Source organism: Melospiza georgiana, chromosome 3, assembly GCF_028018845.1.
Source record: "Melospiza georgiana isolate bMelGeo1 chromosome 3, bMelGeo1.pri, whole genome shotgun sequence".
Lineage (NCBI taxonomy): Eukaryota > Metazoa > Chordata > Aves > Passeriformes > Passerellidae > Melospiza > Melospiza georgiana.
The window spans coordinates 81,432,352-81,449,706 of record NC_080432.1 but is presented as its reverse complement, the minus strand read 5'-3'; the positions used below and the strand labels follow the sequence as shown (position 1 = coordinate 81,449,706).

At 45.9% G+C, this 17,355-nt stretch overlaps 1 protein-coding gene across 1 annotated transcript in view; it reads right to left on the bottom strand.

Annotated features, from left to right (window-relative positions):
- Positions 1–6,575: 6,575 nt before the first annotated feature.
- Positions 6,576–17,355, bottom strand: part of METTL24 (methyltransferase like 24) — a 44,575-nt gene continuing 33,795 nt past the window's right edge. Inside the window, exon 5 of the mRNA XM_058020836.1 lies at positions 6,576–8,060. Within this exon, the coding sequence (XP_057876819.1) occupies positions 7,746–8,060 (315 nt within the window). The 3' untranslated portion in view covers positions 6,576–7,745. The remainder of the gene's footprint in view (positions 8,061–17,355) is intronic.

Genomic DNA, 17,355 nt, shown 5'->3' with positions numbered 1-17,355 from the left:
TTCCCACAGGAACACATACTGGCTTTCACATCAGAAACACCTTTCCCAAATGCTTAAAAACGTTTAAATCATAATACACAAAATGCTTGGCTGTGTTTTTGGTACTGTGTTTTTCCATGTGTCACCTACCATGCTGAATTTTAGATATATACTTGTAAAATAGTACATGCAAAATATGAAAATAAGTGTATAAGCTCTTGTAGTCATATACTGGCTGTTGTCTTTGGAGGAAAAAAAATAAGAAATGTTTCAATCAATTCTGCTGGAGTTGATAAATTGGTTTTAAACATTTGCAGCAAGCCCAGAATCAAAATTTCCCCAGAAACTTTCAGATAAAATCCATTCTCCCTCACAGTTGGTCACTGCATTAATCTTTTGTGGAATTTCTCACATCTGCATTGATGCCTGCAGGGGGAATTTTCATGAGGATAATTCCCTCTTGTTGCAAACTGCAAAGCTCTGGTTATCAGCTAGTTTGCTGTGCACAAGGATAGATGTGTATGTGAGTGATGTGTGAGTCCAGACTTGCTTTTCCAGCAGCCACCTGGGAGGAGATTTCTTTCTGAGCTAATCAAATCAAATCATTGATCTTGTCAAAATTTCATGTTTGACCAGAAATTGGTCTGTTACAGGGGTTGGTCAGAGCAAGTCTAGGCTGAGACTCTTTGCTGGGCTTTGCCTGTGAGCAGACAGATCCAGGGGGAAGTCAGCATTGGGAGAAAAGTGAAGAGTGCATGTTGACATCCCTGGTTCATTTTCCTCGAACATTGGTGGAGAGTGCAGCTCAGTGGTTCAAGCTGAATAGACATCCCAGGAGGGCTGGAAGTGGGTGTGTGGCACTGCCAGGAAGGGACACAGCAAAGCTGGACTGCAGGGCTGCCATCACAGCATTGGGTTTTTATTCCCCTTGATCATGCACCTGCAGATTTCAGAAATGACATGCCAATATGTTGCTGCTTTCGTTAAAACAGATTGCTTTTATAGCAGAAGTTTTGCAGGTCAGTCAACTATCTCCATCGTTCTTCTGTCTGGGAAAATTGATTGTTCCTCTGACCTTTTGCCAGCTTTTTCTTGGACTTTTTTTCCTATGCAAGAGGGGGAAATAGCCCACATATCCTCGTGCATCTTGCTGGTAAGGAGGCTGGCTGTCTTGAAGCAGATGGTCTTGGCATCTGTCTTGCTCAGAGTTTATAATTGTCCCCAGTAAGATGGGGCTGCTCAGTCTTTGCCCTCATTACAAAGAACAAACATTGAAATTACTGTGCATCCAGAAAAGTCCAAGATTCTCTTGGAAAAATCCAATTTTTAGTAGCAGGCAGATGTTCGGTACACTGTTTAACACTGTGGTCCTTAACAGCTGATTTAAACAGGGAGCCTTGCAGCTCGGGCAGCCTAGTAACATGATGTACTCTCCTTCTTTCTGCCAGCTGGTTATTACAAAATCCTGCTCCCATTTGCTAGGAAGACTCCATATGACAGGCAGCCTGCACGGGGGGATCACGCGGAGAACGGAGGAGGGAGGGGAGTTTTGCTTGGAACACTTTATAAACAGCATAACCTATACTCCAGAAAAAACCAGTTGCCAGGAAGGTTGTTCCTCTGGAGACTACTTAAGGGACTTGTTACTGTAGATTGACTTAACTAGCATACACTCAAAATTTTAAGCCTCATATTTTGCAGGAAAACATGGCTTTGCTGTTAGGCTTGCTGATAAGCAAAACAGACACCACGGCTGTCTTGCAGCACTCAGAGAAAACTACTTGTGGCAGGGTTATGTTTACAGAAGCTGCTTGCAGAATTTAAAGCTTTCAGAAACAAGCTGCACTAACTTTCAGCGAGCCATGGACCTGTTAATTCACCAGGCACACTGGAAGTTTGTCCTCAGACCTGTTTGTTATCTTCCATGACAGAATATTTAAAATGTGTTAAATGCACTGAGCCTTTCTGAGCCTCCTTTTGCCCTGCTGTGCTTCATGCCTCTGGGGGACTGCTCAAATGAAACATTGCTGCATTGGTCAAGAGAGTAAGAGGTTCTCATTAGGCCTTGGCATTTTTTGGGGTAATCTGGAAGATGTCAGGGCTAACTGAGCCTGCTTCTCTGGTTTGGGAAAGGAAGACAGCAACACAAATCCTCTGGGGAGTCATTTCAGTAATAGGAACTTTGTGGAGCTTCAAGACCACTGACAGTTACCCAGACATAGTTCTGGGAGCTGCAAGTCTTTCCCACTCTCCCAGCATAATTGCCCCACAGTTGGTGTCTTGCTCCTATTCCCCAGCTAAACTCTTTAATTGTGTAATAAGTCTTTCTTTTTTTGGCAGACTTTAAACTCTTGTAAAATGATATTAAGAGGGGGGAACAAAAGAAAAATGCCCTGTCCTAGAAGAGTTGTAACAATTTCACCTCCCACCTCAGCTTGCTCCAGGCTGATTTCCCCAAGCACCCCCAAGCCTTTCCTCAGGGCCATTCATATTTTGCTTTGGCATCCCCACACAGTCTTGCTCTTTCAGCTTTTCTTCATGTTCTCTCTCAAACAATAATCCCCTCCAATATTCCTTGGAGATAAAAAGGGAACTCAGACTCTCAAATCATTTGTCAGGCCAGACATCTACAGGAAAAAGAAGGAAGGCCCATTCCCTGGAGTTTCCAAAACCTTGTTGAGTTTTATCAGAAGAGCTTCCCTGCTGCAAACTCCTTTCTCTGCACTGATGCTGATGCTTTGGGAGTACCTTGGGGCAGCAGGACAAGTGGGTTTTGTTTGCTTTTAGTCTTTACTCCTCCAATATTAAACAAATTGAATAACATTATGGAATATTTCTTCAGATTCTGGATTCTCACATTTCTTGGAGCAATTTTTCTTTCATGAAGAAGAAGTTGGAAGTCATTTCAGGGCCTCTCCTTGCCTGGCAAGTCAGTCAGAGAGGTCAGTATGGGGTTGTCTGGTGAAGTCCTAGTCCCTTTGTCTTGGCTGCTCCTGGCTGATATTGGTGGAGAGACACCAGTGGAGAGACACAGGTTCTTCCCTTAGGGCACAGCTGCTGCTGATGCCTCAAGAGCTCTGACACCAGTCAGGCACCTGTCCCCTCCTCCCTGCAAGGGCAGTGGCACCCTCAGTGGTGGCTCCACTCTAGATATCTGCAGGTGGATGCAAGGATGGGTTTCACATTGTTTGTGATTGATCCAGAAATGGAATTTCAAATATAGAATGGGAGGAATACCAGCTAAGACACTGAAGCATTTTCATTACTTGCAGTTTTGTACTGTGTACACCACTACACTTCCCTTCAGAAAACTGCTTAAACTCGAAGATGTATGTTGGTAATCCACCAAAAAGAGCAGGGATGTGGCACTGGTGCTCACATTTGAGTCATCCCTTGCAGGCAGTGCACAGCAGGCTCCCGCTCTCCCTGTGCAAGGTACTGCCTACTGGGATAAGGGATGTAACATGGACTGTCTGCAAAAGTCCCCTTCTGAAGCAGGTAAAACTCATTCCATGAGGTCAAACTGCACCATGAACAGGGACTTCTCTTTAAGAGCAGAGATCCTTTCATTACTGCAGGTGGTTCCCTTCAAGGGCCAAGCTTGCTCTGCAGATGCTGCTCCTGTAATCCAGTGGAGGGGGGCAGGTATAAATATGTCTCTGAATGTAGGTCAGCTCTGAACTTCCACTGCCGCTAAATCAGGTCTCTACTGACTGCAATTAAATGTCACATTGTGTTAACAAGCAGGAAAAAATCAAGAGTGATTTCCTACTGAATAACCCTGAGTATCCTGTCAAGGACAAGGGAGCAGCTAATGAAGCTCATGAAATCAAAGTTTTGTAATGAACCAGATGGTCTCAGCTGTTGAATTATTCACCAGAGAGAATGAGTGCCATTTCTTCAGGTGTGCTACTGGGTGATATGTCTTCTTGGCATCTGCCAAGAAAGGCCAGACATATGTTCCCTTTACGCTTTCTTTGTTCTTTCACAGTTGAGAGGCGCTTGAAGAACAACTTTTCACAGGTCACAATGGGATCAAAGCCTGAGGCCAGAAGTGCATGCAATAAATGACAGGCTTCGGAGTGCAGCAGGAGGTCAGACCTTTGTTTAGGCAAATTTTGGAACCTCCAAGGAAGCTAGTGTGACATCCAGAAAGGGCCCAGTTTTCCTGGAGGAGTGTGTAAATGTTCTAACAAATTCCTCTCTGTGCTGCCATGGGCTCGCCATGGAAAGTTCATGTTGCAGTATCAGCTGGGATAGTTTGAGGGGCACCTGTTCTCTTCATTTTCACCTGCTTATGGACAGCATCTGTAAGTTCTGATTCACAAATGTGGTTTATAAATCACTATGAGCCTGTCTGAAAGAGAAATGCCCTCACCCCCACAAAAGGATTTGTGCAAGTAGAATTGCCCCTACCCCTGGGTCATCTCTGTGAGGATCCACTTTACACCAACCTGAAACATCTCCTGGTGGAGTTGTCCTGCTGATGCAATTATGGCTCCACATCAGGAACAAGACCTGTCATCATGTCTTTGTTAGCTGGGGTTGGCACTGGCTGTGGCCACCATGAGTGGCCTGAGGAGGCTCCTGGGCTGGAAGCAGGGGACTGGCTGTTCTGGAGAGCTGATGCACGTGCCTGCAGGGAGGGTGGGGGGATGTCCAGTGCACCTGGGGACAGCAGAGCTGGGCAATGCCTGTAATGGTGATGCTGAGCAGATCTGGGGCTGAGTCTGACTTCCTTCATGGCCATGCAGTTCCCAGTCTCCAGGCTGTGGCTACAAGGGCAGAATGCCCTGTCCACACTGCTTTTAATGGTGTACTCTGTACCTAGCCCTTGAGGAAAGGGGAAGATGTGGTGATTTCTGTGCAGGTGTGATCTGGGAAGAGTTGTGGAGGGCAACATTGGCCTGTGGTTACTGCGTGGAGATGATCTCTGAGCAGGTCAGGGGCAGTTGTGCCTGGGTATGGCAGTGGGTAGACGCAGACCCCACGCAACATCCCTCAGCAGCAGCCTGGCCACTGCAGCAGTCAGCCAGCCCTGCCCTGTGTCCCTGGGCACACACCCAGCGGCTCAGTCATCAGGAGACAGGAACTGAATTCATTTAGAGGTCTCTCCTATAGGTAAAAGAGATCAATAAAAGAGAAGGGGTAAGGGCATAAAGCAAGACCTCAGAAAGGAAGGCTGTAACTCTGCTCTAAGAGATGTGAAGTAGAAAAGCACAGAGTGCATTAAATAAGCACTGTTCATTTTCTCCTATAATATCACATAACTACCTCCAGAATGATAAATGGCTTTTATCTACCCTGTATTAGAGATAAGGTTTTCTTTAAAATTACCATAGTTATTGGATTTTTTTTGCCAAACATGTATTTGCTGTAGCCTGAAGTGTTTCTGATACTACCTGGCAATCCCAAGCAAGAGATTACCTGAGGGTTTATTAAACTCCCTCACTAACCAAAGAACCAGGATGGACCTCTACTCCACTTCTGTAATTTGCATATCACCATACTACCTCAGGGAAATAAATGATGGAGGACGTGCTTCTGTTTTGAATTTTAACATCTGAGAGAGGTCATGTAATTTATTTTTTAGCCTCTTTCTATTGGTTTCTTAAACAAATGATAATAAGCTACTAGGCTACTTACTCTAATACTAGTTAGGAAGAAAAACCTGCACAGTGCAGGAACCCATATTTTTATACTTCATTAACAAATCAGGACTTGCAGCTGGACTTTTGCCACCCCATTATTTGAAAAATGGGAGTTGAGCCATTCTGCGGTCCAGCGAGCGTGGCCATTCCAACACACCAGATATTAGTTTAGGATACCCTGGCAGCCTCCTGCATTTTGATGAATCTCCTCATGGCTCTGCATCGTTAAACAACTTCAGTACTTAGTGTACAAGGCTTGTAGCAAGGCTGGCTCTCACAAAGAAGGCATTTCTTACTCATTTTCCAGAGGCTGTGGATCTCTTGGATTGTGCATTGCCTGGTTCAGGGATGGCAATAGGTAGCTCAGCCCTGAGGAGAGTGCTGTGCCCAACATCTTGGACATGGAGAATTGTACACATCTGCACAGGTTTTGATGCAGAGCTGAGGACATGGTGCGCACCCACACTGCCCTGCCCTGGGTGTCTGCAAAGCCCTGGCCCAGGTGGGATGTGCAGGAGCAGAAACAGGAGCTTTACAGTTTTATAGAATCATAGAATATCTCAAGTTGGAAGGGATCAAATGAAGATCATCAAGACCAACTCGTTGCTCCTCACAGGACCTAAAACTAAACCAGTTTAGTAAGAGAGTCATGCAGAGATTGCCTGAACTCTGACAGGCGTGGTGCCATGACCGCTTTCCTGGGAAGCCTGTTCCAGTGACTGGCCACCTTCTGGGGTAAAGAACCTTTTCCTCATAACCCATCTGAACTTCCACTAAAACAGTTTCATTCCATTTTTTCATGTCCTGACACTGGTCACTGGAGAGAGGAGATCAGCACCTCCCCCTCCACCACTTCCCTTGAGGAAGCTGTAGACTTGGAGAAGTTGGAAACCAAAGGCAGTTAAAAAGCCCACATACAAAAGACATGAAAGTGGTGACATCTTGTATTTTAATGAAAAGTTTAATATCAAAATTCATCTAAAGATAAGAAAAAAATCCAACCTGCTATATATTTTTATCTCTCCCCCTTCCTTAGCTCTTTGGAGAATGTCAAAGGCTCCCAGGGGCACTGCAGACAATTCCAGCCTGCAGAACCCCAGCACTGCTGCAGTCCAGGGCACCACCTCTGCCAGCATCAGTGCAGATCCAGGGTCTGGCCTCCTTATGCCAGCAGAGCAAGGTGGTGAGGCACAGCACTGGAAAAGGCACCAGGAAATGTTCAACTAAACCCCAAACCAAAAAAGACCAGGTTGCACTTTTGTCTCTTACATATATCTCACTGATCAAAAACCACTTGCTGCAGCCCTTGCAGGAGTAAGTTCAATCAAGCTGTTCTTTGAGCAGATGAACTAGGGAAGCCCTGTCTTCTGTGGCTGAAGGCTCTTGAGGATGAGGAAGGGGAGCTCTGGCAGCAGCTTATCCAGCAGCTGAGTGTCTCTGTCCCATTGTCTCCCATGTCAGAAACATTGAAGTCACTTTCTGCAGCCAGACTGTCTTACAAAACCTAAGTCAGGGCATTCAGAAGTTGCCCAAAGAAATAGGTAGGAACTTAGTTTGGTGGGGGTTTCTGTCTCTGCCAAATTCAGCTGATATTTGCCAGTGGGTTCAAGAACATTCTGTTCTTGCCTAAAGTTTGTTCCATAGGAAACAAGGCCACAGTAAAAAAGGTGCAAATCAAAGATGATCACTTTACAGAGAAGTAACACTTGACACTTTCTTAAAAAGACACCTCATCACAAGCACTCTCCTGCCCAAGGGCTGGTCCAGCTCAGTCAGCAGAGCTTCCCAGGGCAGCCCCAGAGGGATGCTCTCCTTGCTGGCATGTTCAGGCATGGGGCAGCCTGGAAAAGCCATGCTCTAATGCTCCCCCAGACAAACCTCAACAGAAACCTCTGTCCTCAATGGGACAATGTACCTACTGGCAAATAAATTGCTATACAATGTAACTTCTCCTATTGCCAGTTCTTTTGACAACTTATAAATATAAAAGCCAGTTCATTTTGTTAGCAGTCACAGAGTGCATATTGAGCAACTTTAGCCAGTGACACCAAAATCCTCTTCAATAACGCTACGGGGCCAGATGGTTTGCAATCACACATCATAAATTCCTTTCTGCTATTTCCATCTTGTATTTACCCAGCTCAGTGTGTAACAGCTACTGGCGTTGAAGGCTTCCTTTTTCAGAAACATCTGTGGTTTTGATAAGTCTTTGTAGGTATGGAAAAGCCTGAAGTCCTTGAGCTCCAGCTCTCGGAGCAGGCTGTACCAGTACCGCACCACGGTGCTGTCATTGCCACTGACCTCAAACCCAGGCCAGTGCATGTGCACCTCAAAGACCAGCTGTCCTATCTGCTCAACAACATCTTCCAGGATCAGGTTTTCCAAAATTTTCCACTCGGCGCTCTCCACATCTGCCTTGAGGACATCGATCTGCAACAAAAGCACCATTACTATGTGAAAACGAGAAACTTTGCAGTTATATAACATCTGAGGCCAGGGTTGGCTGTGTGTATTTTTCAATACACATAGATTTTCATTTTGTATTAAAAAAATAAATCAAAAAGTCTCAGAGGACTAACACAGCAGTACACAGAGTTTCATGCTTGACTGTTCACAGCCCTTTCCCTCCTGCCTCCAGCTCAGGGTCAAAAAGCTGTGTATTCCAAAATCCTCCTATAACCAAAGCATGTAACTGGTTCCTTCACAATTCTTGGGTGGCATCACAGCTATGAAAAAAAGAAACAGAACCAAATGACAGACCCAAACCCACTAACAGGGATTTCCTGCACCATAGAGTAGGGTGCTCATGAGCCATATGCTACATGCATCATACAAGTGCAAGAGAAGAGCAAAGAAAAAATGAATGCTGTGAGCAGCTCAGGTGATCAGCTGCCCTTGGCCAAGCTGCTGGCTGCAGCTTTTGCAGGCATCACTACAGATGCTGAGAGAGGAGGACCAAAACAAAGGATAACTATGCAAAGAGTCTTCAGGATTTTAAGGGCAGCTCCTCCAAAGGAAAAGGCACAGCAGAAAACAAGACATGAAGGTGTTTGAAAGGAATAACAGATCCAACAGATAAGTACCATGTTCTAGTTTTGGACCATTATTTAATTTTGTAGTGAGATATTCAGCAATCCAGCTTCTCACAGCTGTGTGTTGACTTTGTTTGGAGATTAGCTGGGGGAGGCAAGCTGATTTTTTAACATAAAAAGAGCATTTCATCACCATTTCACACCTGGTAGAAAACAACGACCACAGCGCAGCAGTGGTCACAAGCTGCAGAGCTCAGCTTGTTTTCCAGAGCCCAGCAGGGGAAAGTCCTGCACCATGAGAACAGGGTTTGCCTGTGCCAGTTCCACCTGAGCTGATGCTTCTGCCCATCTGCTCACACTCAAGATGGGTTTGAAGTGAAAAACTAAAGACTTTATTTAGTCAAGAATTCCAATAAAAAAAAAGGTGGGGGAAATTAAAAAAGAAAAATCCCCAAAAATCAAACCAAGAAAAAAAAAAAAACAAAATGAAACCAACAAAACCCCCAGATTCTCTCTGGCAGTCTACCTTAACCACTTGTGGCAATATCAAAAAAGGCACCTGTGTAGGTATAGGAGAGAAATTTGGGCAGGTAATTTAAAAGCACTTCCAAGGCAGCTGTTCTCCTGAGCTGCCCATGCCAGGGCAGCTGCTGGTGCCGTGCATGCCATGTCCCACCTGTGGGGTTCTGCCCTGGGCACAGGGCAGGGCTTGTGCTGTGAGCACCTCTCCAGCCCAACCAGAGCTGCGCTTTGCATGGGCCATGGCCAAGAAACCACAGGGCCATGGCAAGGGGTGGCCACATCCTCCTTCCCTTGTTCCCTGGATGGCCGACTGGAGGTGCCAGGGGCTGAGGTGCTGGGGTGCAGGGCTCACAGCCACGTCAGCCCTCCTCAGGGGCCGTGCCCCAGCACTGTGGATGGGCATGGCATGGCATGGCAGGAATCTGTAGGTGCTGGACACTTGCCCATTCTGGTCTCCGTCTGTAAAACAAGGGTGGCAATCACTGAACAGGGGCTGAGCGCATGAAGGGCTGTGGGACTTGCACGGAACAAGCTGCAAAACAGCTGGAAACAAAACACCACATTTTCAGAGCAGGACTTGAATGAGCTCCATGGTCACAGAGTGAATCCTAACAAGCCAAGCCACCGCTTGTGTGCTCATTAAGAAGGCATTGTGCCTCCTTCACTCTGTAGGAGGCAGGGGGCCAGTGGAAAATGACCGAGGGACTGTGGAATTAAAGCCCATATTGTGGTATGTGCCCATGGGGAGCAGAAAGGAAGGTTGCACAGACAACCTTAGCTCTGGTATTTCCTAACTTGCCCCCCTAACAAAGAGCCTGTCAGTCTGTCTGTCCGCGGGTCAGTGAAACAGTTGAACGCAGCGCTCCTTTGGGTTCAAGGGGAGGCTGAATTTAAATGATGCAGCTCATGACATTTCAGCTGGTGGGTGAGCCCACTTGTTCTCCTTCATACATTTAAATTGGTTATTTATTTTGCAAATACCAACTCACATCTCTACCTGCAGTGCAGTTTCACAGGCAGCTGGTTCCACACGGGTGGAACCACCACAGGACCACACTGCCACACTTAACAAACCACAGATTTTTATCTCTGGGAGACTTATGTAACTTTGAAAGCAGACAAATTATTCAAAGCCTTTTTTTTGGGGGGGGGGGAGGGGGTGGATGGATAGGGGAAAAATTGTTTCTAGGCATTTGGTTTTGTTTTCCCATGATCTTACTTTATGGCATCAGTAGGACATCTTTTCCCATGGTAATGTTTCCAGTCCTTCAGGTTTGTTTGTTTTTCTCTCGTGACACTAACTGCTGCTCAGGCTGCTCAGCAAGCACTCTGCATGCTCTGTGCTGTATTTGCAAAACTGATCTGAAAAGTGGCTGGTAACCAGAGTTTCAGTAGGAGAAAATGAGTTACCACAATAACAGCTTGAACACAAAATGAAATGACCAGGAAAGAAACATGAGCTAGTGAAGATGTGTTGCATACACAAACCAGAGGGTCTTTGTTGCTCTTTGTGCCCTGCACTGCACAGAAACCTGGAGGGAGGAAGGTACCTGTCTCAACCCATCAAATTTCATGACTGCCTTCCAGGCAAGGTGTCTGCCTAGAGTCTCCAGTGCATGCCATGGATAGTGCAAAATGAATGGCAGAACAGCTCTGTTTAGGCATATCTGAGCAAATTACCAGCATCCTGCTAACACCAAATGCAAGTTTTGTGATGATTAGACAGCTCAGGAGATATTTACCATTGGTGATAAGCAGCACACTACCAATAAGAAATGCACTACCACCTTCCAGTTGCCTTGATCCAAAGAGCCAGTGAAAGGATTAGTGGGCAAATCTATAAATTCAGAGCTCTAATTCACCCGGGAGCACAGCTGGAGTCTGCTGCTGTGAATAAATCCTGGAAGGCAAAGATCTACAGTGCCTGAAGGTAAAGTGTGGCAGTGAGTTTCAAACACTCACAAAGGCTGGTTCCTCTTATCTTCCACAAATCCTCTTATCCTCCATGAACTAACTAGGTTATCACAGAAAAGTTAAAAATGTGGATTTTAGAATGTTTTCTCAGTTTAGCTCCCTTGAAAAAGCACTGCAGCATTGCACCACTTACACTTGGAGGAAAAAGCAAAAAAAGGGGGCCATGCTCATGCACAACCAAGCATATAAAACAGCTGAAAAATTGTGTTTTACTTAGTGAAGGTCAACGTACACTGTATGAAGGCCCATTTCTTCTTTTTAGGGTAATGACTTGTTACAAGTGTGCATCATTTCCTAAAGCAGAGATCTGAGCTCTGTTCACCTTGGCCGCTTTTGAAACACCAGGGTTAACGGGGATTTCAGGCTGTGCTGCCCCATGGGCATCATTTAAAGCTCCCCGTGGAGAAGAGTCAATTGAGAGTGAGTAGCTGGAGGAAGTAATTTAGCTGTATTACTTCCAGCATGAGCTCAGCATGTGGAAGTGGAAGCCAGGAAAGGCAAAACCAGCAAATGCAGGTCAGGTACAGAGGCTCCCTCCAGTTCTGTGGGAGCAGGTCTGCAGTGTAAGCTTGGGAGGAGGGAGAGGAGAGCTGGCTACAGCTTTCAGGCACGGGGACAGAGCTCAGAACCACCTCAGCCTCCTGAACTGCAGGGCTGCTTCCACAGTGCAAGAGAAAAATATTCCTCTGCTCCCTGTGATACCTGGTTACAATTCTGACATCAGCTGAACAGCAAGAAAAAGTCTGCTGGGTTGTGCATCAGTTTTCCCCCTCTTTCCCTAAATACAATTCTCTGTTCTCAGAAAACAAAATTCCAGAGAAAGTTGTTTAATTTACATTTTGATAGCATGTCTTTGCAGGTAACAGCAGGTGCTTGGGTGTGTTTTGTTTAACTGTAACTTCCCTCTTATCCTTTTCCCACATACAGATTTTCAGCATGATACTTCCCTCATTTTCTTTCCTCTCAAAATACATCCACAGCCTGTCCTCACCAGCAGGAGATGGCTTGGATGTAAAGTCCCTTTCATTCCCTTTTATTCTTAGTGAAGGCTGTAATTGATGGCAGCCAGGATGCCACAGAGCCTAATAGCAAATTATGCTCCCAGCAGCTTGTGACTGTCTCTTCCCATGCTCCCTGAGAGCAGTGGGAAGGGGAAACATCCTGATTCTCTCTGAGCCATCTGCTGGGAACACCAGGGCTGCTGGGGGCCTGGCCAGAGCAGCACGGGTGCTGAAACTGGGAGGAAAGTCAATCACTGCTGAGCAGTGATGTACAGCTCCAACCAGCAGCACTTCTCTCTCAAATGACTGCCCTTCCTTCCTGCTCACATTTACACCTCTCTTGGTGGTCTGTACAGCCAGTTTCAAATTGGCTCTGGAACAAATGTGTCATTTGAGATTATCCACTCCCAGTGTGACAGAACGGGCACATCTTCAAGAATCTGCTTAAGGCATCAAAGTCACAAAGCTGATTTGTGCAGTTGGGTGCTTACAGGGTCTTTGGTCTTTTTTTACAGTAAAGGGCAACTGTCCAGTCGTAGTTACTCATACAATATCCACATCACTGAAACAGAAAGCCTGCAGTGAGTGCAAGCAAGCTTCATACCTCTGCTCTCACCCTGATTCTCCCCAGCCTCACAAGTGACAGTCTGTTCTCCCAGTTCTGGTGATATACTTCCATGAACCCATTACACAGCAGGAGCAGGATATTAAGTAATACTATGTTTACCACTTAAATCAGAGAAAATGTTTCAAAATAATTTTTTAAAAACTTATTTAACTTTCTCACAGCCAGCTATCAGCACAGCAACAGCTTGCCAGATGCAGTAATGGCCCCAGACAAATTCACCCATCCAGGAAGCCCACCCAGCACAGGCAGGAGGCACCAATCTCAGCTGCGTGCTCAGGAGCACTACAAGCACTCCCCTGGGGGACTGTTCCTAGCAGAGATCCATGCTGGCAGCCCAAGTGTTTCCTTCACGCAGCCTCAGAGCCCCGGTCTGGGGGTAACCTGGCACTTCAACTCCCCAGCTCTTCCCTTGGTCTCTGCTGCCAAGACATTCCCCATATACTCTCTCCATCTGGAAGGAATTTCTCTCTGAGGACCCATTCCAGAACAAAAGATACATAGACCCCATCCAGCCCAGTTAACTGGACCAGTGAAGCAAAGACTCTTACTCCAGTGGACAGGCAGAGAAGAGACCTTTCAGCTGGCAGAAAGCTCCTTTTAATGCCACTTTACCAATGGACAACATAATCCTTGGACAAACAACCCCCAGATGATTCACAAGATCAGCATGGCCTGAAATCCTTTCTCCCTGGCTGCAATTGGTCAGGTAGTCACAGGTTTTCACCTGTAGCCTTCTGTCACCACATACATCATTCTTTTCATGGGACCAGTTCTTGGCATCTTTCCTCTTTTGTGCTGGACACTGGACTAGTCAGAGACAGCAGGTCACTTGTTAATCATCTTCTGGTCATACAAAAATATAGGTCCCAGGCTAAATTGATTTTCAGACAGGTTTGTTGGGTTTAGCTAGCTCTACACTATAATGATCTTAAAGCCAGACATCTTGTCTAGCTTGCTACCCAGCAAGACCGAGGTTCCTGTACAGTGACCCAGAGAACAGGTTCTACAAACCCTGCATGGAGTAGGCACACACTGCACGTGGACATGGCTGAGGGAGAAGCCCTTCCCTCACAAGAAAAACTGAGCATCAAAGATCTTTGTTCCCCATTTCTTTAAACTGAGACCAGTCTCCAGAGCAGGCAACAAGGAACATCACCACTCACTAGCTGAAGACTCAAAGAGATGCTTCCTCAGAGGAAATGGTGAAAAGTCACTGTGAGGACATAAGCCTTCAAACAGTGACCTCCTCATCTGCTCTGAGTGGCAGCAGCTCACAAGTGTGCACCTCTGCTCAGAAACACTGTGCTCCAGCTCCCATTTGCATCCTGTTGCCTTTTCCAGTTCACATGGCTGTCCTGCTGTACACTAAAAGATGAAAACAACCCAGACCCCTCACCCAGTCCTTCAATCCAATGTCTAGATTGCCCAAGTAGGAAAAATCCCACAAGAGGTCTGCAGAAATCCTGACTTTAAATAAATTCACAGCCTGATCAGCTGCAAAAGCTCTGCTTGCCAATGGCCATGCTGCAAACAGACATTTTAAGCACTGCATGCACTCCTCCAGCAGCTGCTCTGTGTGCAGCCCCGGCTGGGCACAGGAGTTGCTTTGCAGAATGTGCATTCAGCCATCCAATCCTGCAGGAGATGTCCTGCTGCCCTCTCCCCCCACAGAGAGGGGGAAACCCTTTCCTTTCTGCTCTTTTGGTCTTCTCTGCCAGACCCTGCTGGATGCCTGTGGGAACGGATATTTACTCAAAAGAATAAACAGTGTATGCTGGACCCTCCAGCCTCTTCATTAGAGAGGAACAAGCATTTGCAGTCTGTTTGTGCTGCACCAAGCACGGATGGTGGGACACAGCTCCGTGCTAGTATAAAGCCACATTATCCTGGTCTTGCTGAAAGAGAAAACCAGCAGCAGCAGGTCAGGCACACTGCAGCAGGATAAGGGAGCTGTCAGTGCAGGAGGTTTGCAATAGAAGGCAAATAGTAAAGTGACACTTGATTCCAAAGCCCTGAGGGGCAAGATTTGCAAGTGAGTGCATGCAGTGCATGGGACAGAGGGCTTAGCCTACCATAAAATAGTTGCACAGAGTAAATAGCATTTTGGCCTTCTATGGTTTATTAACACAGTGCCCATGGGGGCCTTCAAAATGTAGGTAATTGAAGAAAGGAATCAGAGTCCCATCTTCAAAAAATGTCCACCACACCTTAAAGGACACCTCTTGCAGGATGAGAATCAGCAGCCCTGGTATATCCAAGTAGCTCCACTTAAATCTGGTGGAGGATTTGGTTCCCATCTGCACTTGGCAGAGCGACAAAGTCCTTTGAGACTGCACCCAACCATGGGGATCTATTTGTGTCATTCCATTCCTTGGAGGAAGGTGCCAACCTGCCTCCCTTCTATTTGCTTGCAACCACGACAGGAAGAAAGCTGCATGTACATTCCTGAAAACATGAATAAAAACCATCACAAAATGCTCACACAACTCAGATTTCATCTGGGACAGGCATTCAGGAGGGGCAGGAAGAACTGCTAAGCCATTGACCTCTGGATTTCAAATTTTTGAGAACAGAACCTTAAACTGCTGTCAGATGAAAAGAGAGACCAGAAAGGATCCAGACACTAAGGTGAAAGTATTGAAACAAGATATGGCCAATTCCAATGACAAGAACTTGTAAACTATGACTGGAGGAAGGACGAATGTGGGGAGAAGAAAAGGTACATTTTTAAAGAAAGCTCCTAGAGGCTCTGAGTAGGGCATTTGTCTGAAGTGCTTGTCAATGTCAACACCACTGGGAAATTGTGAGAAAGATAGGCAGCGGAGGAAAACCAGGATGCTTATAGAAAGGGGTTGCTCCCGGTGCTCATTAAACCCATGCCAAACCATGGACCACCACCCTGATCAGATATCCAGTACTTCACCAAAATAAAACCATAAAATTCACATTACAGTGTGTAAGCCAGGATTAGTGGCTTGAGGAGGAGCTGGGGAGTGTGCACACAGGTCTGAGCTCAGCAGGTACCTGCACCTGGTACCACCTTGTGAAGCAGGAAAGGCTGCCCAGGCTCCTGCTGAGCTCCAGGTTTGACAGGAGGAGGGGACTGCCTGGTTTCCTGCAGCAGCAGCACAGCTCCGTGCACTGCCCCACAATTCCTGCAGCCAGTGCCATGCTCCTCTGAATGCAACTCTTAGACACTGCAATAGTCAAATAGCAAGGTGGAATTGAGCACAGCTTGCACAGCCCTCATGCAAAGCTGGGGGAAAGCAGATTTTTACTACCCGATTTTTTTCTGAAGGGTCTTAGCAACCATAACAAAGGTAGCAAAAAAAAAAAAAAAAAAAAACAAAAAAGGAAAATAAAACCCTAAAAAAATTGTCCTTCCCTTCTCATTTTTAGCAGATGATAATATCCTTTGTAAGTGCCTTTATTTCTTATTTTGAAAGATGACCTGAATAAGTTCTGCTTCAACACTTTCATTACAATTCAGGTGTTGCACTAGGCCTTTTCCTAGGGGAAGAAAAGGCTATGGATTGCACCATATTCAGCCAAGGGTATCATTAAAAAGATCTTTCCTCCATGCCTGACAATTGCATACTGAACAGCACCTTCAGGTCGCTGTCTAGAAATACCAATATTCTTAACAATGTCTTGGGAAGAGCCCCTGGTGGAGAGAATTTAAATGAGGCAAAAGGAGATATAAGAGACCAAGAGAAAACCCGTAAAGGAAAGTGCATGAGGCACTTTGTGCACACGACACCAAAAGCAAGAGGTGGTGAGCAGTAAATCACTATCCAAAGATCTTTGCTTCCAGAAACATGAGGTTGTCAAGCCCATTTTTAGTTGCAGTCAAACTCTTCAACCTACCTACAATTAAAATACTTCAGGCAGCAGCAGTCCCGGCTGATTAAGCAAATACAGACCTATCACCACCTTGATTTCATTATCCCTGAAATGAAAAAAGACATACATGCAGGAAAGAAACACTGTGTGCCATGAGCTTGTGGATTACTCAGGGGCAACTATTACAAGGCTACAGAAGGCAGCATTTCCAACTGCAGGTAGAAACATCTGCACCAGCTTGACTGCCTCTTTTCAGCAAGGGGAGCAAGGTTTGCCAATTCTCTGAGAGACCCCCAAACAAAGGGTTCCCAAGCAGCACCAGTTCCTGCTTAAGCTGCAGCAATGTCTGCCCTTGAATGAGACAAACTGCACCATAACAGCTTAGCTTGAGTCTATAAGGACCTCAACAACTATCTCAAATATAGAAATTTAAGTTAATGGAGGTGAGGTTTGTGCTCCTCCATCCTGTGGCAGGTCATTTATTTAGACTATAAGCTCTAAGTGCTATGGTATTGCATCTGCCTGGTGCAAAAGGGTGCAGTGCTAAAATGGGACTTCACTGAGCAGAGTTACTCCTTCTGCAAATAGGTCACGACCAGCCATTTACACTATGAAACTATTCGGTGTTCTAGGACAAAACTCTTTTTACTGTGCCCTTCAGAAACTGATATAACAAGGAGACAGTCTGATGAGTCACAAAAAAGCAAACAAGATGATAAGCAGTA